Source organism: Schistocerca gregaria, chromosome 4 (genome assembly GCF_023897955.1).
Source record: "Schistocerca gregaria isolate iqSchGreg1 chromosome 4, iqSchGreg1.2, whole genome shotgun sequence".
Lineage (NCBI taxonomy): Eukaryota > Metazoa > Arthropoda > Insecta > Orthoptera > Acrididae > Schistocerca > Schistocerca gregaria.
Window position 1 is genome coordinate 498,341,323 of NC_064923.1, and position 24,064 is coordinate 498,365,386.

Below are 24,064 nucleotides of genomic sequence, written 5' to 3' on the forward strand. Positions count from 1 at the left end.
TGCCCCAAACTGGGAGTAGGACATCAGCAGGCTGGATAGCTTATGAAGGTGGTGGTTGGAATGTTCTTCTAGGTGTTGAGAGTATCAGTATTTCACTTTGGGTGATGAGGTGTAGGTAGTGGTGATTTCATATTAGTAGTATTTTGTGGAGGGAGTGGAGGTGGTACCTACAGTAAAAGAACAACATTCTTTCCAAATTTCAAGTTTCTATCCTTAGCAGTTTGGTCTGGATGATGATGAGTCAGTGAGTGAGTCAGTCTATCGGGACATTGCCTTTTATAGATTAGGTCATAGGCTCGTTCAGAGATTCATCTCTGTTCAGTACCATTAGTACCTGACAGTTATTTGAACTATGTGCCCAGCTCGAGTATCGATACGGAGGGCATGTCAGAGATACTTGGACTTAATACTTTGGCCACAGTTAGCTCCCACACAGAATGGGTTAGGGTTGTGCCTCAATGGCAGATGTATCATGTTCGGTTGTCCACTGATGCAAGAGAGTCTGAAAATAACGTGCCCCAACACTTGCCTGTCAGTCTCACTAGTTACTTTAAACCTTTGATATGCGTCATAGATTATTAGTATGATTGACCATGCCTGTATTAAGTTTACATTCGGATTGCTCCTTGGACTCCTTGTTACACTCTGGACTTTGTATTTGGCTAGCCGTTCACTTTGTTAACTCTGCCGTCATCGACCTCAGGAACTGCCTGTTTATTACACCGGTCTAATTGGTCAGAAACTATATTCCACCTATGCAGAGTAGAGTAGAAAAGTTCCTCTGACCCATTACAATTACTTAAAATAGTGATAAACCAACTTTATAAAAAAAGCACAGATTTCATCTTGTGGCTCTTTATCCACCAGCTGTGAAAATCACTAGCAATTCTTCGCCACCTCCAGTTGGCTCATGTTGTTCCTTGATTCTATCACTTAGTTTCCATATAAGAGATGAGCTTAAACGAACAAAATCTTTCACCTTTTAATTCCCAGGTGTCGTCCTAAATAAAAATACGTGCATATAGGTGTGTGTGTGTGTGTGTGTGTGTGTGTGTGTGTGTGTGTGTGTGTGATGTTACGCCACATCACCATGAATAGCTTTTGCTTGTACCTAAATACCTCTAATAAAATTTGCAGAAACTTTTATTTTCATAGTGTAGTATGCCCTTCAAAATTATCTGTGGTAGAATTAGTATTCATTAAATAATTATTTTAGTACTTTTTTATATAGTTTGTTGTTTACTTTATATTTCTTTACATATCTTGACACAGTCACAACTGTAATATTACTTGCTTCTTATTTATAAACCAAAGCTAATTTGTTTCGAAATAGGTTTCCAAAAGGGAAGGAGATTCATCTTTAATGCAGTTAAAAGAAGAATTTAGAACGTATGATGCCTTACGAAGGGAACATGATGCTCAAATTGTCCAGATTGCTACAGAAGCTGGCCTTCGAATTGCTCCTGATCAGTGGTCTGCTTTACTTTATGGTGACACTGCCCACAAATCACATATGCAAAGCATTATTGACAAACTACAAACTCCTCAATCATTTGCCCAGTCAGTACAAGAGTTGGTAATTGCTCTTCAGAGGACAGGAGATCCAGGAAACTTGTCTGTTCTTCGATCTCATTTAGAGTTGTTGGCAGCAATTGATCCAAGTCCAGGTAAGAATTGAAAGTGTTTTCTTGCACGATATAAAGCCGTCTAAGAATAAAAATGTTATTTGTATGCTGCTTTCCATTTCTGAATTGAATCTGAGATTGTATGTATTTTTTCACTTATTTTCTTGTCTTGATGTTTTATTTACACCTCCAGTTTTCAAATATTAGTTTAATAAGGTTGTGTAGCATAGTCTTCCATTGGAACATCTTAACATGTATTTTGGCTTTGCATTCTGTTCATAATTGTATTCAAAATTATGTCTAAGAAGTTCAAATTATGTCTAAGGAGTCTCTTCCAACTTCGAATGAAAACCTGGAATGAAATTTGTTACTTGTTAAAAACATGTTTATGGCTTACAAATAATATATTTTACTGGAAGACAGAATGGTTGATGTGTCCATACTTTCGGGAGGCAACAGTCAGTACTGCTGATAGAAACATTTAGAAGTAGAAAACAGACTGTTTGTGGCCTTTGGAACTGTTAGTTCCTTCGCAGGGAGGTAACCAGCTTCGGGAGGAGGGGCAGGTTACTCAAACCATAAGTTAAGTGTGTCCCACCTCTAGTTGAAAGAAGGGAGAAAAATATGAAGAGCTCTGTCAGTGATTGTAGGCATCCAAAATAGTAGACTGGAAACCATTGTGCCAGCATCAGTCCAGAGTGAGAAGTAAACATGATTGTGAGGAAGATAAATGAGAAGGGAAATGCAGTAGAAAAAGGGATGGGAGAAAATCAGGGAGAGAAGGTGGAAGTGGGAGGGGAGATGAAGATAAAAAGTACAAAAATAAAGAGAAGGAAGAAAGAAAAAGGAAACCTCAACCCCAAAGAAAGAGGGGTTCTCCTTCTCATCACCAAAAATCATCCATGCCAGGAATACCCTAAACCATAATCAAGCTGAGTTCTGACCTGGACATGACTGGATACTTACCGATGGGAAGTGTATGACACACAGGATAATCAGCTCACCCCTCAGTGGACAAAACCACACCGAATGACCTCTTTCCTCCCACAAGCATGCGCTACTGCTTCCCGTACATTTCCTTAGTGTTCCTGGTACACAAATGCATGTGCCTCCCCCCCCCCCCCCTCACACACACACACACACACACACATGCAAATGCAACTCTCACACACAACTACAGTCTCAGGCAACTGAAACCGCACTGTGACCCCCACCATACTATCCCTCGAACTGGTGCTGCTACTTGCAGTGTGGTTTCAGTTGCCTGAGACATACATCACCCTCTCATCTGTAGAACACTGCTTTCCTAACAACCCACTGACAGCCTCCTCGTAACCTCCTTTATTGTCATCCCAGTGAACTTTGTCATTTCCAATAACTACTTCGCATTCAAAGGCCGGACCTACAAACTGATCTGGGGGACTCCTAAGGGAACTTGGATGGTCCAATCCTATGACTCGCTATCTTTTTATCGTCCACATGATTAGGTATTCAACACCCACACCTGAACTTGTTCCAGATTTATTTATGATGTATTTGTGGCCTGGACTCATGGTGAAGAACTACTCCTATAGTTCTTGAAACAGATTAATTGCTTTTCTGAGTGCAAAGCCGTCTTCTTTCACATTGACCATCATGCAATCATCACATAAAACCAACCAATTAACAGTAAAACCTTCACTTCAACTGCTGTCACCTAGTCCACATCTCCCTCAGGGGGCTCAGCATTCATTTGCTGGGTACGGGGTCCTCGAGCTGTGGACTGGTGTGCGCCGCCAGTCTGCTGATACCGTAAGCTCTGGACATGCTTCAGCGACCACCGTTTGGTGCAACAGTGGAACGTTGTGTGTCTTAGGGACCGGGGATCTTGGCGTGATTGCCAGGATCGCAAGGACGGTACATACCTCTATAAAAAACCCTTCAATCTTAAGGTGTGCTGCGCGCCGATAAGATGCATGGCTGTTGAGGTGGAACAGTCGCTAGCGGGAAACCTCTGGGGAACCTGCCACACCTCAGTTGTACAAGGCTTATTCAGGCATGCAGGGCTGTGTCTGGATGGACGTAAGTTTCCCTAGCTGCTCGTGGGACGACCATGAATACCACGAATTCTTCCTCTTTTCCTCCTCCTAATTTTTCGCTGGCCAGTGGGATGGGTGGACCGCTGGTAGGCACTACCGCCCAATCCAACAAGAGGGCTAGGTTAGCTAGTCTTCCTGACTCCGGCGTCAGCAAACGTACAGTAGTTCAGAGTAACAGAGCACATACTGAAAACCAGAATGTGTTTTTAATTATAAAAAGGAAAGAGAGTTCATTTGAAAAGGTTTCGCCATTCTATACCCAAAAGGGTCTAGAAGGAATAGCTGGAACTTTAAAATCAGTGAAGCGTTTACGGAATGGGACACTACTTGTTGAAACATCAACTGATCAGCAAGCAGTTAACCTTCAATCAGCTAGAAGCTTGGGGGAATACACTATCGATACAGAGCTCCACAGCACCCTGAACTGCAGTAAGGGTGTTGTTACCTGTAGGGATCTCGTGGACATTCCTGTAGAGGAATTATAGAGTGAGTGGGCTCAAGAGGGAATTGTTGACGTTCAGAACATCATGAAAAGGGTGGATGGGAAGCTGGTGAAATCAGACTCCTTCATTCTTTCTTTCAATACCCCCAAACTCCCAGAACACGTCAAGGCAGGATTTCTTCGACTAAACATCCGGTCTTATGTCCCAAACCCAATGCGCTGTTTTAAGTGCCAGCGTTTTGGGCATACAACTCTAGGGTGTAAGGGAGAAGCGATGTGTGGCAACTGTAGTAAGGCTGCCTATGACAGAATTGACTGTTCGTCGCCTGTCAGATGTATAAACTGTTCTGAAAGCCACCCTGTTTGGAGTAGGGACTGTAGAATCTTCCTAGAGGAACGTAAAATACAATAAATAAAAACAACTAAGCGTATCCCCTACAGTGAAGCCAAAAAGATCTTTAAGGCCATGCAGCTCCCCACATTCATTACGTCCTTTGCTTCCATTGTTCAGAAGCTGCCTATGAAGGTCGATGCATCTACACAGACGGAGGTTGTTAGTGTTTGCATGAACACGTGCACATGTCAGTGCACTTGCAAGGCAGCAACTGGATCAGAGCCTGTAGCCCCTCCTAGAACAGCAGAGAAAGGTACAGTAGCTCACACTGAAGAGCCCCAGGCATCTCCGACTGCTGAGGCTGTTCCAAAGCCCAGCATGGTCATAAACGCCCCAGCTCCGGTTCCAGCAAAGCCCTCTAAACAAAGGAAAGCACATGTGAAGCAGCACCAACAGATTAAATCGGCTGGTAAACCCTTGGATCATGTTAATGTGGTCCCGCTAGACGCTTCATCATACTCTTCCCCAGAGCTGATGGAGTCTGAGAATATGGGGCAATCATCTTGCCCCAAGACTGAGCCTCCACCCGCTGCAGTCTCCCCACCTCGGTGGAAAGAGAGGCAGAAAATACAACCACCGTGATGGCTCCCATACTACAATGGAACCTGCAAGGGTTCAGGACACATGTGGAGGAACTATGGCTATTGATTCAGGATAGACCTATGTGTAAGTTTGCAAGAGAGAAATTTCAGTGAAACATACACCCCAGAGCTATGTGGTTATGTCCTCCACTAAAAGGACGACCAGAGTGGACGGAGAGCTCGAGGAGGAGTAGGTATCTTCGTCAACACAGACTACCACTCCTCGCCTCTCTCCCTCGCGACGGATTTACAGGCAGTTGCAATATTAGTACATGTGCGCCATATGTTAACAGTATGTTTGCTTTACCTGCCCCCACATGATGTGCTTGACGAAGAGGGTCTCCCACCCCTTCATCCTCTGTGGTGATTTTAATGCACACAATATGCTTTGGGGCTCTGCGAGTACTTGCCCCAGGGGTAGAGCAATTGAGAGGCTTCTTCTGTCTACCAGTGCCTATTTGCTAAATACGGGTCAAAGCACGCATTTTTGCATTGCAACTGGGTCGTTCTCTGCCATTGATCTATCGCTTTGCTCTCCAGCCATCGCCCACACTGCTGCATGGGAAGTGGTTGATGACTTACATGGCAGCGATCACTTCCCCATCTGGATTCACCTGCCACATGCAGTGGAACGAGAAAGGAAACCGCCTTGATGGGTGCTCGGTAGTGCCAACTGGGCACTGTATAGTGAACTCGCCCAGTTTGAACATCGGGTCAGTGTCCAGGAATGGGTGGATCATATTACTGAAATGATCCACCGCACCAGTGAAGCGTCCATCCCACAGTCCACGGGACAACCGAAGTGGCAGCCTGTCCCTTGGTGGAGCGACGAATGCCGCTGTGCAATCAGGGCTAGGCGGACAGCTCTGCGTAGGTTCAAATGCTGGCCAACTGTAGAGAACCTTGCAGCTTTTCGTGTGGCAAGGGCAAAGTGTCATCGGATTATACGAGAGAGCAAGAAGACGTCGTGGCAGCAGTTCCTTAACACCATTAATCGTTCTACACGAAGTTCCATTGTATGGGAGACCATCAGGAGAATTTCTGGGAGAGGTGGGAGGTGTCCTCCGACTTTTTAATCTAGTTTGGATGTCCGGTTACTTCCCCGACTCGTGGCATGAAGCAATTTTAATTCCTCTTTTAAAACCTGGGAAAGACCACACGTGCCCGGGTAGTTACTGTAGTGTTGCCCTCACTAGCTGCGTGGGAAAGACCTTGGAGCGGATGGTCAACCGCCGCCTTGTCTGGATGCTAGAATCCAGACAACTCCTTAGTTGCTTTCAGTGTGGGTTCAGGAGGTATCGCTCCACCTTTGATAACCTGGCCCTCCTGGAGGCGGCCATACAACAGGCTTTCCTGCGCCAGCATCACCTGTTGGAATATTTTCTGACATTGAAAAGGCATACGACACTACTTGGAGGCATCTTATCATCAGGCATCTCCATGAATGGGGTTTTCGTGGATGTCTTCCCAATTTTATTCGGTCCTTCCTGTCGCCACTTTATTTTCGGTACCAAGTCTGAGACGTACTGTCTAGTTGCTCTGAACAAGAGAACAGTGTCCCTCAAGGTAGTGTTTTAAGTGTGACGGTCTTTGCTATTGCTATTAATAGTATTACGTCTGTTGTGAAACGTCCTGTGCAGTGTTCCTTGTTTGTGGACGATTTCTCTGTATTTTGCTCTTCTTCCAGCCTTGCAACGATGACTTGTCAGTTGCAACTCACTCTCCGACGTTTGGATGACTGGGCACAGAAGAGTGGTTTTCAGTTTTCAACTGATAAGTCGGTGTGTGTTCTTTTTAACCGTTCTCGTTCCATTTTTGACTTGCCTGAGTTGAGGATGAGGGACACCGTTCTGAATTTTAAAGACACGGTGAAGTTTCTGGGCCTCACTTTTGATTCTAAGCTTACGTGGCTGCCACACATTAAGGAACTGAAAAAACAGTCTCTTAAGGTGCTGTCTATTTTAAAATGTCATAGTCACCTCACATGGGGAGCAGACAGGACTTGTCTGCTCCGATTTTACAGAGACTTCGTACAGTCCCGGCTTGATTATGGATGCACGGTGTATGGGTCTGCAAGAGCCACTTATTTGAAGCTGTTGGATGTGGTGCACCATGAGGGGATTCGGCTGGCCACTGGGGCGTTCGGAACAAGCCCCATACCGAGCCTGTGTGCAGAGGCAGGTGAACCACCACTTCACCTCTGGCGGCGTCTACTAATGGTGCGCCAGGCCTATAAAATATTATCCACACCATACACGCCTGCATACGACACTGTTGCTCGGCTTCCACTGGAAAGGCTTTTTCGCATCCGGCAACGAGCAACAAGGCCCTATGGGATTCGTGCAAAGGATTGCATTTTAGAGATGGGTGTGGCTGGTTTTAATGTTTCATGTCGAGGTTGGAGCAGATACCCACCTTGGCTCCTCAAGAGGCCCAGACTGATTTTAGATTTGGCAAATTTTAAGAAAGACAGTACATCAGATTTTACTTTCAAATCTTTATTTTTTAACATTTTAGATGGGCATCATGATTTTACAGTAGTATACACTGATGGATCCCAACAGGGGGATTTTCTTGGCTGCTCAGTAGTGTTCCCCGAACGTGTCATCAGGATTCGCCTTCCCCGGGAATACACTGTTTTTTCTGCAGAACTTCACGCGATCCTGAAGGCATTGGAGCAGATACGGTGTACTCAGGGCAAAAACTTTCTAATTTGCTCTGACTCAATGAGCGCATTACAGTCACTGCAGAACCTGTACCCAGTGGAGAAGTTGGAACAGCTGATTTACGACCAACTGTACATTCTCCAACGACAGGGCAAGCAAGTGTCCTTTTGCTGGGTGCCAGGGCATGTGGGCATACGGGGAAATGAACAAGCTGATAGAACTGCCAAGGACGCCTGCAGATTACCGGAGGTGACACAATGTTCTATTCCTTTGCAAGGTATTGTTTCTGTGCTGCGGCGGAAGTATATGCAATTGTGGGAGGAGGAATGGCTGGCGGTGAGGGAAAATAAGCTGCGATTGGTGAAACCCACCATCCAGCCGTGGTGTTCCTCCTGCCGGTCACCTAGGTGTGACGAAGTGACTCTTACACTTCTTCGCATAGGGCACTGTCCCCTTACGCATGCCTTCTTACTACAGCGAGAGGAACCCCTGCTGTGTGATGCCTGTGGCGTACGAATCACTGTACGCCACATTTTAGTTTAGTGTGATTTATATCGTTCTGTCAGGGCGGAAGTTAATATTATTGGGGATCTGCCCTCGATTCTAGCCGATGACGAGGCGAGTGTCAAGAAAGTTTTAAGGTACTGTGATGTTTCTGGCCTTCAGCCAAAAATTTTAGGTTGGAATTTTTAGTGTGTTGCCAAGTGGCTTACCACTCCTTTTTATACTTGTAATAGGCCAGTTCCTAACATGTGCTATGTGTTTCATTTTAACCCTTTCACGTACGTACTCTTGCAGTTATCCTCTTTATGTGCTGCATTCCACTTTGCCGATGTTGACATGCAAACTGCCTATGTAGCCTTTCACTTCTAATTTTAGTCCTATTTTAGCACTTGCTGCATTTTAGTGACACTCGTCCGTTGTTGTTTCCGTTCAGGCGCTAAAGACTACACTGTTGAGCACCCATATCCACCATATCTATCTATCTATCTAGTCCACATCCAATCCTCACTTCCCTACTGCCTAGATATCTGTGGCAAACACATCACCTCCACCACTGATCACCTCAACACCTACACCAGCTACCTTATCTAGACTTTCCTCTTTAGCAACAATAACACCACAGATATTGTCCATCAGCAAATCTCCTGTGCAGTCTCTTCCTCTCACCTTCTTTCAAACACAGTATCTGGTTCCAAAAAACATAGAAGTACCCTATTTGTCATGCCCCAATACATTATTCTGCTGAGGCTCAGACTCTCTCAGGCCAAGCCTGAAATGAGAGCTCTTCTTGATATGCTCTTGAAAAGACCCACTTTCATCTTCCATCACTGTCCCAATCTCTGTAACATCCTTGTCAAACTATGTCACATTCCTAGACCAAAATTCCAACTACAAATTTCCTATACCTGCTATTGTTCCTACTACAAAATTTACATATTACCCTCTCCAGCAACCACTTATTCTGCCCATACCGCTGTTAAATCCAAAACATCACCCAAGATAGCAACCTGTGTTTACTAACATGTGTTCATTGCATTGGTTTTTATGTAAGAATGGCAACTAATAAAGTGGCTGAGCACATGAATTGTCACAGAAAAACTGTCTGTCTTGGGGAGACCCAATATCCATTTGCCAAGATCCCCATTCTGCAGTGAGACTTACAAGACCTGAGAGGTTGCTACAGCAAAGAGGACAGTTCAGATCATCCCACTCGGCCCTATTTTCCCTGAGCTTGAAGACAGAAACTTGTTCTTAATTGTTTTCTGTTATTCCACCACCCTCTTGAACGTGAGTTGTTCCATTTACTTATATTTTTTATTAAACTTTTTACTCTTAAGTTTTTTAGTTTTTCTGTTTTCTTTTCTATTCTTTTCTTTTGCCCACAAAAAATATACTTCATCACTTTCCTCCTAGCTCTTAACTTCACTGTTAATTTCTCTTTCTCGTAATCTGTCTTTGCTTCTCTACTCCTATCATCTATGGACTGAAACCAGCACAGTCCTTACCAATGTATTATCTTTGATGTCTTTTTCTCATATATTTCCGTACTATTTCGCTCCCACTTATCCTCAAAACTGGTTGTTCTCTTTTAGTGTGGAATCTAGGTAACCTGCCTCTTGTGTTGAACATTTACAAACCTGTTCCTCTTCCCTCCTTAATTAAGAAACTAACTGTTATGGAAGAGGTTCTTTTTTCTTAAAATGTGTATCAGCAGTAATGGAATTTCCCCTCCGGAAGGTAAGTATTGGCCAGACATTTGTCTCCTTGTAATTTTACTCTTTTTCTCGGCTGAATTCTCCGTTTGATGCATATTACGTGTCAACCATCCACATGCAGTAAAACAAAACACTAGAAGCATTCTTCAGTTTTTAACCAGTGCATGTTTATGTTGGACAGGATGTAAAAAGGCTCAAAATAAGGATACAAAAAGGTAGAACTCAATAAAATATGATACTGAAATTGTCAGATTCATGATAACAGTTTAATAATATAATTTTGAAAGTTCTAGTCTGTGTGGTGAATCATGCTATTGACAGTTGGAAATGTGAGCAGATGGAAATGTTCCCAGATGCGGCTTATCAGTTTGTGGCACCCTATGCCCAGCCACTGCTGCTCACATTCTCAAATGATAAAAATGAAACCAAGGCTAGACGCAAGTTGTTTTTGTTCAAAATGTTCAAATGTGTGTGAAATCTTATTGGCACTTAACTGCTAAGGTCATCAGTCCTTAAGCTTACACACTACTTAACCTAAATTATCCTAAGGACAAACACATACACCTGTGCCCGAGGGAGGACTCGAACCTCCGCTGGGACCAGCCAAGTTGTTTTTGTATGCATAAATTTATCACCACGAGCTTTTCTGAACTACGAAAAAGGAGTTATCCTAGCAACACATCCATCGCTTGCATAATTGTCCTGTTCCCAGTCTCTGGTAATCCACTGTTCCCATACCCAACAATTTCCCCTTCCTCTATCTTCAGCCCTACTAATTCACATCCCCATGTCACCTTCAGTGTGTGCCATTCCCCATGGCTCCGGTAGCTATGCATCATATTTCTAGCCTATGCAGTTGCTGTACCTCCCTCCCCTCATTGCTCGCCGGCAAACAAGCTGCATCCCTGTGAGCTGCAGCCACACACCCCAACCCATCCCTGTGATGTAGAGGTATGTAGGTATAGGTTGTGGCAAGGGTGGGGGGGGGGGGGGGTGACAAGTTGAGTTTCATTCCAAAGTTGTGACCGGTACATACTGGTAACATTTGTCTGTTCTGTCCTTTCATTTAAAATTGCCAGCAACCTCAGAGATCTACAGTATAAACGAGGTAGGTTGAGCTTCATTCCAAAGTTGTGATCAGTACATATTGCCTTTTGTTTATGACTACTGGCAGTCTCAGTGATCTAGTAGCAGGACGGCATCTCGTGCTGTGTAAGTCCGTCAGAAATAAACAAGGTAAACATGTTTGAACATGAGCATCTGTATAATTTACTTTCACAAACTCTTGTTTCTTCCTTGTCGCAGTTTATGCCATGTTTTAAAATCCTGAGTTTCAGAACAGTATTTTGTAAAAAATGATTTCTCGTTCTATCACAAGTTTATTTGTACTTCTTTTTATCTAGGGAATGTCCTGATTGGCCTGTAATGCATGCTCACTGTTTGCGTATAATAAATTTGGTGTATAATGTTTAGAGATACAGGGGTCATTTTGTAAGTCATGGCGGTTATCATATATAAGGCGATAATGCAATGACATCAGAATCCCACTATGTGAATTTAACCGATACGGCAATGTGTATCTGAATGACAACACAAAATAGGATTCCTGTACACATTGGGTCTCTGTGTAACTTCATTGTGACATGTTCCACATCCACGAGGATCTTCTCAACACGGATCTATGGAACGAAAACTAATCTAATCTATTGTGCTCGAGTATGAATGGAACAAAAACGAATCAAAATCCACTACTGTGCTTCAAAATAGTCCCCATTGCATACACGTAGTGCTGCCAACAATGGGGAAGATGCTGAAATGCCATTAGGACATTCCCCGTTTTGAAAACACCTCCCACACAGTGGTTTTGTCAGTTGTGAAATGAGGTAGAAGTCACTTGGACTGAGGTCTGGTGAGTGGAGTGCGTGGGAGAGGACTCATCTTGTAGCATGACTAACCTTCCTGTTTCAGGCTCTGGTACTGAACCGTCCTCACATGCAGTAGCAATCTCTCGGTGGATTTCTGTAATGTTCGCTTCGGGCTTTCCAGTGTATTTACTGTGATTACAGCGATGTAGTTATCAATATACATAAATGATTTGGTGGACAGGGTGGGCAGCAATCTGTGGTTATTTGCTGATGATGCCGTGGAGTACGGTAAGGTGTCGAAGTTGAGTGACTATAGGAAGATACAGCTTGACTTAGAAAAAATTTCCAGTTGGTGTGATGAATGGCAGCTAGTCCTAAATGTGGAAAAATGTAAGTTAATGCAGATAAGTAGGAAGATCAAACTTGTAATGTTAAAATACAGTATTACTAGTGCCCTGCTTGACACAGTCAAGTCGTTTAAATATCTGGATGTAATGTTGCAAAGTGATATGAGGTGGAATGAGAATATGAGAACTGTGGTATGGAAGGTGAATGATCTACTTCGGTTTATTGGGAGGATTTTAGGGAAGAGTGGTTCACTCATAAAGGAGACCGCATGTAGGACACTGATGTGACCTATACTTCAATACTGCTCGAGCGTTTGGGATCCACACCAGGTCGGACTGGAGGAAGACATCAAAGCAATTCAGAGGTGGGCTGCTAGATTTGTTACAGGTAGGTTCAAACAACATGTAAGTGTTACGGAGATGCTTTGGAACTCAAAAGGGAATCTAGAGGAAAGGCAATGTTCTTTTTAATAAACACTATTGAGAAAGTTTAGAGAAGTAGCATTTGAAGCTAACTGGCGAACGATTTTACGCCGCCAACATACATTGCGTGTAGGGACCACGAAGATAAGATATGAGAAATTAAGGCTCATATAGAGGCATATAGAGGTTTACTCCTCTAGGGGAGCTGGCTTCACTACGCCTCTAGAGCCCTCCCTGCCCTATGTTGTGGGGGACACTTTGGCTCCTCTGTCGAGACCAATCCGGTGTAGGAGACCCTCCCAGTAGCTATGCTATCACTGGCATAGCTCTCGACTTCACTGAAGCACACAAACCCTCTCGCCCGGCACTGAAGGTGCCTACAATAAGGCGATGTCCCCTTGTCCTCCAGGTTAGGGGTTGAGCATGGGGCCTAATAACCCCATACTGTAAATTCAACAGAAGCCTTGGAAACTGCATGGGAAGCATGTATCACGACCCCGGCAAAGGAACGGATAAAGGATCTAACAGTAGCATCGTGGAATGTGAGGACAATGCTTCAGCCTGGAAAAATGAAAGAAATAGCCAATGAAATCTTAAAATTCAAATATGATATTATAGGACTACAGGAAATAAGATGGCAGGGGAATGGGCAGATAGATGAACCTGAGTACTCATTGGTATATAGTGGACCAGAAGAAAGAACAGGTCAACTTGCAACAGGGTTTATAATAACTAGGGAAGTTAGGAAAGGTCTTCTAGAATTTGAATCCATAAATGAAAGGATGTGCAGGCTCAGACTAAAAGGTAAATTTCGGAATATATCAGTAGTTAATGCACATGCACCAACAGAGGAAAAAGAGGATATAATTGAAGAACAGTTCTACAAAGACTAGACAAAAGTATGCTATGCAGACCTAAATATGACCTGATGCTAGTAATAGCAGATTTTAATGCAAAAATAGGGAGGAATGAACATCCATATGGAGTTTCTGGAAAATATTCGCTACATGAAGAAAACAATGAGAACGGAGACTTACTATGCCAATTCGCAGCAAGGAATAATGTGATTATTAAAAGTAGCTGCTTTCCACACAAAAGTCTGCAGCAAATGGAGTAGTAAATCAGATTGACCATATTTTAGTGATTGCACGCCACTCCATGTCAGTTCTGGATGTGCGGAGCTGCAGAGGACCAAACTGTGATTCACACCACTTTGTGATAAATCAGTCTTGAGAGAGAAACTGTCGCAAATGGCAACAGAATGGGAAAGATGATGAAATTGAATACAGACAAACTGAACATCCGTGATGAAGTAAAAAAATACCAAGTAACACTAAGCAGAAAGTTGAGCAATGAAGAGACCACAGTAGGAGTAGATGAAAGGTGGAACAGGTTTGAAAAAGCCATTAAGGATGTTGCAGAGGAAGTAATAGGCATAAGAAGGAACAGAAGAACCCAGGAATGGTTTGATGAAGATTGCAGGTAAGCAATAGAGGAAAAGAACAGGGCAAGAACAAAAGTGCTACAGAGAAAGAAACCAGAAATAATGTGGAACAATATAGAGAATTAAGGAGAAGAGCTAACAGACTGTGCAAGAGAAAGAAAAGATTGTGGAATAAGAAGAAATTTCAAGAACTAAAAGAACAGAGTGAAATAAGTAAGTTCTATCATGCCATAGGCAAAATGAAGAATAGATTCCGACCAAAAACAATGGCCTGTTCCAGTAAAGATGGGAAAATGATAAGGGAGGAAGAACAGATAGTGGGAACATAGGCAAAGTATTTCAAAGATACACTAAGCACCAGCCTATAAGTTGAAGAGACAGCCGCACAGGAGGGAAGAGTGGAGCTGGAAGTAGACAATGAAACAAATGAGGCAAGAAAGCCAACACTACAAGAGGTCTCCCAGGCTGTGCACAAGTCAAAAAAACAATCGAGCCCCTGGGGAAGACAGCATAATTGCTAAATTAATAAAATCTTGTGCTGAGGCTCTGATAAATGAACTGCACACATTAATATCAGATATATGGGAAACAGAAAATAGATAATTGGAAAATTGGAATAATAGTCCCCATTTATAAGAAAGGGGGCAGAACAACATGTGAAAACTATAAACGTGTAACACTCCTAAGTACAGCTTATAAGATCTTCACAAGTATAATAAACGAAAGGATACAGAAGAGTGCAGAAGGCATTCTAGGGGAATATCAGTGCAGCTTTTGACCAGGCAGAGGAACAACTGATCAAATATTTGTGATAAGACAAATGATGGAAAAGTTCTATGAATATGATATAGATCTGCATTTCCTATTCATCGACAGCATAAATTCGCAAGAACTATACAGAGCACTGAAAGAAATTGGTATATGTGCTAAATCAATAAGACTAATCAGAATTACAATGACAGAGACAAAAGCAAAAGTAAAGGTCCTTAGCAGAACAAGTGAAAGCTTTGACTTTAATAAAGGTGTGAACCAAGGGGATAGTCTCTCCTCTGTCCTATTCAATATAGCCCTGCATAGTGTAGTAAATAAAATCAACAAAAGAGGCACCATATTTATGAAAACTTGCCAGATGTGTGTATACGCTGATGACATTGCTATAGTAGGAAGAAACATCAATACACTCTTAGAAACATACTGGACAATGGAAACAGAAGCCTTAAAAATTGGTCTCATAGTAAATGAAAACAAAACAAAATATATGGTAATGTCACAATCTGAGTCCAGAAGAACCCCTAAAGCATAAACATCAATGGGAAATGCTTCAGTGGAGTGTCCTCTTTTAACTACTTGGGAGCCCTAATAACAAATAACAGTATTGGAAAGGTCATAAGGGAAAGAATAGAAGCAGGAAACAGAGCTTACATTGTAAATATGCAGCTTTTCAAAAATAGCCTTGTTATAAGAAAAACTAAACTGCTAATATATAATTCCCTAGTCTGCCCAGTTATCACATACAGCTCAGAGGTATGGACGTTGACAGAACATGATAAAAATGCACTAAGTAGCATTGAGCGGAAAATACTATGCAAAATCTATGGACCAATAAGGGAGGAAGAAGGCTGGAGAATACGCCACAATGCCGAATTACAAGAGTTGATACAAGGCAGGGACATAGTAAAATTTGTGAAATCACAGCGAATACGATGGCTAGGAGAGAATGGCAGAGGATAGAATTCCAAAGAAAATGATGAAAGGTATGATCCATTCAGTTAGGCAAAAAGGGAGACCTAGAAGAAGATGGGTCGACGAGGTAATAATGGATATCACCAATATGGGAGTCCGGGGGTGGAAAAGAGCAGAAAATAACCGAGAAGTGTGGAGGAAGATTGTTGAAGAAGCCAAGGCTCACCAAGGGGTGTAGCACTACTGAAGAAGAAGAGGCATATAGAAAGTTGTTTTTTCCTCATCTTTTTGTGTTTGCCACACAGCGTACGGTAGCTTGTGGAGTATTTATGTAGATGGAGAGTAATCCATCGTGGTTTTTCTGTTTTATGTAGGTGCAGATGTAGACAAGTTTCAAAAATCTTGCGATTTTGTATGTTTGAAGAGGTGCTATCCGGCACCTAAAATTTTAGAAATTAAGTACTGCTTTTCGGTGAGTATACTCCTACAGATTAGAGTCACACAGAACAGTTTATCAGTATATTAACAGTAATAATTGTAAAAAAGTACTCACACTGTAATGATAGGGCGATGGCATGTTCTCGTCTTAAACACCTGAGAGTGGTGCAGGAACAGTAAAGCTGTTAGCAGTTTTTTCTACTCCTCACTAGTCACTTGGCTGACAGCTTCCACAAGCAGTTACTCAACTCTTTGTTGTTTCCTGCAATGTACTTTTTTCTTTGTTCCCATGTACCTCTAGTATATGAAATTTATTTAAAGCAAACAAATTATGTAGGTTGGCAATTGTGGTTCCTTTTGTGCAATTGTGTCATTTTTAAATCTTTTCTGATAGCCACATCTCGTCCTTTCAACCGTTTTTTAATGATATTTTTCTTGGTTGCCAATGTTGGTGTCCTGTGAACAACTGAATGATGCAGGGCATTATTCATAAAAAGTGGCTGATGATATTGTCAGATTTGTCCTTATCTGCACATAAGACAACAATTCGTAATCCTTTTTCGGCAGGTACTGACATTGTCTCCTCACTTCAGCATAAACATAATTATGAATTGCATTAACCCAAGTTTCATCTACCCACACTCTACTTTCAAATGTCATGCCTGTGATGCTGCACAGAAATCTGCACCACCATGCAACAGTGTTTATCTTTTTATCCAAAACTACACTCCTGGAAATTGAAATAAGAACACCGTGAATTCATTGTCCCAGGAAGGGGAAACTTTATTGACACATTCCTGGGGTCAGATACATCACATGATCACACTGACAGAACCACAGGCACATAGACGCAGGCAACAGAGCATGCACAATGTCGGCACTAGTACAGTGTATATCCACCTTTTGCAGCAATGCAGGCTGCTATTCTCCCATGGAGACGATCGTAGAGATGCTGGATGTAGTCCTGTGGAACGGCTTGCCATGCCATTTCTACTTGGTGCCTCAGTTGGACCAGCGTTCGTGCTTGACGTGCAGACCGCGTGAGACGACGCTTCATCCAGTCCCAAACATGCTCAATGGGGGACAGATCCGGAGATCTTGCTGGCCAGGGTAGTTGACTTACACCTTCTAGAGCACGTTGGGTGGCACGGGATACATGCGGATGTGCATTGTCCTGTTGGAACAGCAAGTTCCCTTGCCGGTCTAGGAATGGTAGAATGATGACGGTTTGGATGTACCGTGCACTATTCAGTGTCCCCTCGGCGATCAGAGGTGTACGGCTAGTGTAGGAGATCGCTCCCCACACCATGATGCCGGGTGTTGGCCCTGTGTGCCTCGGTCGTATGCAGTCCTGATTGTGGCGCTCTCCTGCACGGCGCCAAACACGCATACGACCATCATTGGCACCAAGGCAGAAGCGACTCTCATCGCTAAAGACTACACGTCTCCATTCGTCCCTCCATTCACGCCTGTCGCGACACCACTGGAGGCGGGCTGCACGATGTTGGGGCGTGAGCGGAAGACGGCCTAACGGTGTGCGGGACCGTAGCCCAGCTTCATGGAGACGGTTGCGAATGGTCCTCGCCGATACCCCAGGAGCAACAGTGTCCCTAATTTGCTGGGAAGTGGCGGTGCGGTCGCCTACGGCACTGCGTAGGATCCTACGGTCTTGGCGTGCATCCGTGCGTCGCTGCGGTCCGGTCCCAGGTCGACGGGCACGTGCACGTTCTGCCGACCACTGGCGACTGATTCTTTGGTGATTACTTGATCTATTGTTGTTTAAATCATCATCATTTCATCCTCATCGTCACGCCGAAGTGGCGTCAACTCAAAAGACTTGCATCAGGCCTGACAAGAGGCCTTAGCCACACAGCATTTCCATTTATTGTAAGAATTGCAGGTGATGCCATTTTTTGACTGGATATTTTGGGCACATCACCTTTGATATCCTTCAACATCTGTGGTCCCAGTTCTTGCTAGCATGTAGCTCTGCTGTCACTGCATGTTGTTCACTCATCATACACTATATATAATAGAATAATTACAGCTACAGTTAACATGCATTTATAAGATCAAAGTTTATCCTTGACATAATTCTCCAAAAAGAAAATGGAAAAATTTGTCGGCAGTATGACATTCTGATGGGTGGAAATGCACTAACAACATCCACTGGGATTAGTCTTACAAAATGGTATCTTATACTTTCTGTTAATGTTTGAAATTCATTAATAACTGTATATCTAAATGTGTATCTTTAAGCATTGTACACAGTAAAAATATGCTGCCTTTAAAAAGATAGTCTTTCTGAAGCAACACGAGCAATTTCAGTAGTGTAAGATGTTTTCTTATCTTATAATATTGATATATATGTCTAATGACAAGCCCTCATTTCACATGGGTAGCACTAAATACGTATGGTGAGATGGCTTGTTTATAATATGTAGTGACATACAGAAACCTTTGTCACAGATTGTTCACTCTCTTAGTGGAAACCATACCAAAATCCCTAAAATAATTTCTGAGATTAGCTGTAAGATGCAGACAGGAAAATATGATGAGGGACATTAATTAATTAATTAATTAATATGTATAGATGACAAATAGCATATTTCTGAAAATGATCCAATGCTGACACTTGCTTCTTACTCAGAGACATCTGTTTCTGGTGTCTGCAGCCTTGTTGTGCCACACTTGTCACAATCTACATTGTACTGTTCTTTCCCTGTTGCTACAATAGCGATTTTACTTAGTTTCAAAGATGTTGCAATCCTCTTTACAACCTGAGCAACAGAAAGTAGAGGTTCAGGTGATGTGTTATGCTTGCACTGATATAGCTTGAAATGAAATAGAAGTGAATAAGCACCAAAAACACCCAAAATGAACAAATGAAAAACTTGACTTCCAGGTAAACAAAGCAAAATGACAGCACCAGTTAAACATAACATGCTCACAGCTATATTTCAGACAAGAGTGCATTAGTTTTGCTTTGTGGCAACTTGGCTCGTGCTGTATGTTTAAACACAGCCCATCAGTGGTATGACTTCTTGCAGTTACTTGGCAACAAAACAATGCTACTGAGCTGAGATGTCAGTGCCAAAGACACTCTTCTAGACTGTAGACTGTTTGCTAACCAAAGAAGACTTTTCGTGGTAAGATAAACCAATATCTTTTTCAAATAATCATATGGGTAGAGGAGAATAAAATGAAAATTTGAAATCCTAAAAGAATTTGAGAGAAGTCTATGGCAAGAAACAAGGAAAATTTTGAAATAAAAGATAGAAAATAGATTTGCTCGTGCAATGGCTACTGCTGATTAATACATCTAGACAGTTACAATGCATTCTGATAAAGTTACAGATGTGGGAAGGTAAAATAAATTTTCACTTATATTAAAACAAAATAAATGAATGACTTTCATCTTTGTGCCTCATTTTTTCAAATTGTTATAGTTTCACCAAACACATTTAAAGAAACTTGAAACAAGTACACCCAAAGCATACTTAAACACACCAGTAACATAACATCAAAGGTAGGAGCAGTAATTGCGTTTCAGTGTCTACTGTAGTACTTAACAGGTAATCTAAGTGAAGCATCAAACAAGTAATCATTGAGTGTGATTGTCCCTCTTTGTTCAAGTGAAGCAACAGCTTTAGCCCAGTGATACTAAAGCTTTAGCTCAGTGGATGTGAGAATTGTGATTTTGAAAGACAGGGCAACTAATATTAAAGTACTCCTTAAGATGACAGACAAACTGCAGTATTGTGTGGCTTTCCTCTACTCTGTCTGCAACCAATGTCACAGCCAAGCTACACAGGCAACCTGCTCTATTTCAGAAGATACTCAAGGGCTGCCACAACACACTTGACTACCAGGTGACCAACAAAGTGCCAGCAGAAGTTGCTGGCACCACTGATCTCGTTCTTAGACCAGTGACATGACAGGAAGCAAAACACCAGTTCAATTAGAGTGGGCTTCCTGGATCAGGAACCGAATTAGTGTGGATTTTCTCAATCAGGAGCTCACTTTGGGGCTATCACTGTACTGTCACCACCTTCTGAGCCAGCATTCTCATCCTAGATCCTGTAGTGGGCCTTCCATGAAGATGACGCTGCCCTGATGGAAGATTGACTTTTGGATTTTAGTATTTCTCTGATTGTTTATAATTTGGCTTCACAGGACTTTGTAAATTCTCCTTGAGAACTTGGACTCAATATTAAGTGTGTTATAAACTTTAATTGGACTTCATCTCTAAAAAAAAAAAGAATATCATGAACTTTGGTCGGACTTGGTTTGTCTCTTTAGTGCACCAAAAGCTTTAATTCACAACTTCTGTTTCCCCCATCACCAGGTGGATGGGCTGTTTTGTGTTCAACATAGAAAAGTTTATTTTGGACTTACTTTTACACTGGGATTGCTAGCTTAACAAATTAGTTTTCTGAGTACCAGACAGTTTGAGTTCAACCAAAAGAGCTAGACCTGTCTACCAATTATGTTTCTTACTACAAATAAGGTTCCGTTCAGTTTATATGTGGGCCTTTACTTTTGGAACTGCCCGCAGCAGACATACTAATTGGCGATGAGGAAAATGTTTTTGTGAGGTTCTTCAGTGCTCTTCTCATCTGCCATGTTAATTGGCAAGAAGGTATTTGTTGTTTTTAGAATGAATGCTTACATATGTGTCTGGCCATCATGACTCTAGAGGTAACCGACCACTGTCCTCAGTGCACTCTTGGGACTGACCACCTCCACCCACCAATGGCGCTACCTCTTGTTTCTGGCATGACTCCGGGCCCTGTGATTGGAATCCTGATGCCAACTGCTTCCCACTGCCATCTCTGTTGCCCCACCAGGGTTTGCTGTTTCCAGACTGCACAGTCACAGCCTCCTCCTCTACAGATGGTGTTGACATTTTCGCCCACTAGGACTGTACATCATGTTTCTGCATCTCTCTGGTCCCGATATGTGTCTTGCCTTCTGCACCTGGCCCAGTCCCATCCTAAGCCTTGTATTCGCTTTTTGTTTGTTTTTAAGCCGCCTGTGTGCACAGGTCTTTGGAGTTTCCTTTCTGTGCCTAATTTATGCACTAAATGTCCTCCTCTCTCCTGAGTATTTCTGAACAGCACAGTTCCCTCCCCCTAGTGCTTCCAAACCACACAATTCCTTCCAAGAAGTGCTTCTGCACGACATGATCCCCCCCCTACCGCCCTCACGGAAGTGCCCCACACCTCATGAATTCCCCCTCCTCCCAAGTGCTCCCCCCCCCCTTCCCCATCTGCTACCACATACACACATTTCCCTCTCAAGTCCTTCTCTACCACACATTCCCTCCTATGTCCTTCTGTATCACGCAGTTCCCCCAAGTGCTTCCGTTTATCATTTTTCCATGCTGTGTGCTAGCACATGACAGATTATGTTCCCTTATGTTTTTGCACAACACCTGTCCCTTCCAAGTGCTTTGGCACAACGATTTATCCAATTTTCTGTTCCATGTTTTTCTGCCCATGGTGATCAACCTGTTATTGATGTGGTATTGTCGCCTTCTGGACTGGCTTCAGGCAGCCCACACATTAATCGCTACCAGCAACCCCAGGCCCACCCTTACCAGTCACCAGGTCACGGCTGCTGGCTGTCCTGGATACTGCCCCCGCACCCCAGGACCTGTCTTCCATTCGATGCTGTGCTTATCGCATAACACACAGCTGAGGATCCAGCATGTCACAGGTTTCTCTACCCGACATGGGACCTTCTCGGCATCCTTTCCCAGGCGATGTGGATGGCAGTAAGCCTTACCCAACAGCAGCAGCAGTGCCATTAGTGCTTATTACTTGGGGCTACACCACCGATGCCAGATTCACTGCCTATGGGTGTGAACTTCTGCTCATGAGACTTTCTACAGCCATCAAATGCTTCATATCACTTGTGGACTTCTCCCGTCTCTCCCACACAATGCTGTGCATCAATCACATATAAACAATATATGATTTGTTGGATAAGATAACATTTGCAGTCCTTCCTGGTCCATTTTTTTCTTTCTCTTTGCCCTCTGTAAAAGATTGTGAGTGACCACTTTATCTTTTGTAAAAATTCCAGTAGATCTCCATTGATTGCTATTCCTTCGAGAATGTTTGCTTGGAATAAGACAGGAAGGACCCAGTGGAAATCATACCACACATCCTACATTTTTTAACCAGGAAATTAGACACATGCTAGCAATCCCAATCCAATGTCACCATCTTTCAGCCACAGTTGTAATGCGGCTTCCAACTACTGCAAGATGCACCACGTTTTTCACAGCACAGCTTTTAGTACACACAAACATAATTAATTCATTTTGCTACTGCACTGTAATGGAATTGTGCCCCATCTAATGAAAGGTGAAGAAGATAAACACTACTCTACATACTGTCATAAGCACTGTAGGCTGCTGCTCTTCACAGTATTTGTATTGATAGGCATCATTATGCCATGGCCTCACAAGGGCTGAATGCAACCCAGTTGCCAACAATGCTCGGAGGACCCAGACCGGTGACCTATCCAAATGATAGCCAAGTGCAGCAGTGCTGAACTTCAGTGTTATGAGAGGAACCAGTGTTACAACTGTGGCAGTGCCATTGGCATCATTATTGTACAGGATTCTTTCTTTCTTCGTTCTTCTTCTTCTTTTGTTTTTAATTGCTTGATAGTGGCTCTTTCGAAAGTACTGGTGGTGCTATTTAATTTGGACCTTCAGTAATCGCTCATATTCTAAGATACCATCGCTCATATTCTAAGATACCAACATGTTATCAGTAGTCGCATGGTCTCTGTGGTTGTAACTATGTTTCGTTTATTTAGAACATAATGTCTCCCTCAGAGGTTCCAGTCGGTATCAGTTGGATATAGACAGATGTTGGCAAAAGGTCTTTACAAGCGTCCTAGAAAATTTTGGTCCTACATGATACCTGTAAGCAGGTCAAAAATGTCTATTCAGTCACTAATCAGTTAAGACAGAATTTCTATTTGGTGTAATAGGGGCTGTTTGCTTTAAATGTGGATAAATGTAAGTTGGTGTGAATGAGTAGGAAAAACATTGTAGTGAAGCTGAAATACAGTAATGATGGTGTGCTGCTTGACTCTGTTACAAAATTAATTGTCTAGGTATAAAGTTACTTTTATAAACGACACAAAACAAAAAAAGAGGTGTTTTGCATGTTGTAGAAGATTTAGATCAGGAAACAAAAAAAAACTTTTGTTTTGTATACTTATCTTGAAGAATTTGAAGGTGGTGGCAATTGTTCACTGCAAATGTCCTAGGTTTGTTACTTTTTTGGTTTATGCTCTTTTTTTCCTTATTCTGCATTTTTTAGTGATCGTGTATTATTGCTTTCTGAAATAAAAATCCAACACACCAGAATTTTTAATTTTCTTCATTTACTCATATAAAACACGTGCCTGACACAGTAGCTCTATCACAGCTATTTTACAACAACAGAGTGACAAATACTAATCTGTAGCAACTACTTAACAAATGAACACACTTTATCTTGACAGTAGCCCATATATAGACTACTGACAGTACATCCTACTTTCAGCATTATTATAATTAACGGTTTTTGTAAATTTCAGCGATAAAAGATCAAGGCAAATAATTTCACTTGTGACATCAAGGTTAACAGAGAATGCAAATATAACTTGAATTACCTATTTATGACGTGTAAAGTTTTTCCATGCTAAATTTTCTAAAATAAATCTCTTCAAAGTTAGTATTAGAATATGTAAAATTTCAGTAAGAAGAATTGGTGTTTTAATTGCATACACTATAATACCAAAGTTTTATCATTTTATATTAAAAAAAACACTCTTCTAGTTTATACTGAAGA

General features: G+C 42.4%; 1 protein-coding gene across 1 annotated transcript in view; it reads left to right on the plus strand.

Moving 5' to 3' along the window:
• LOC126267412 (roquin-1) overlaps positions 1-24,064 on the plus strand; it is a 246,290-nt gene that overhangs the window by 65,437 nt on the left and 156,789 nt on the right. Inside the window, 1 exon segment of the mRNA XM_049972641.1 lies at positions 1,334-1,667. Within this exon segment, the coding sequence (XP_049828598.1) occupies positions 1,334-1,667 (334 nt within the window).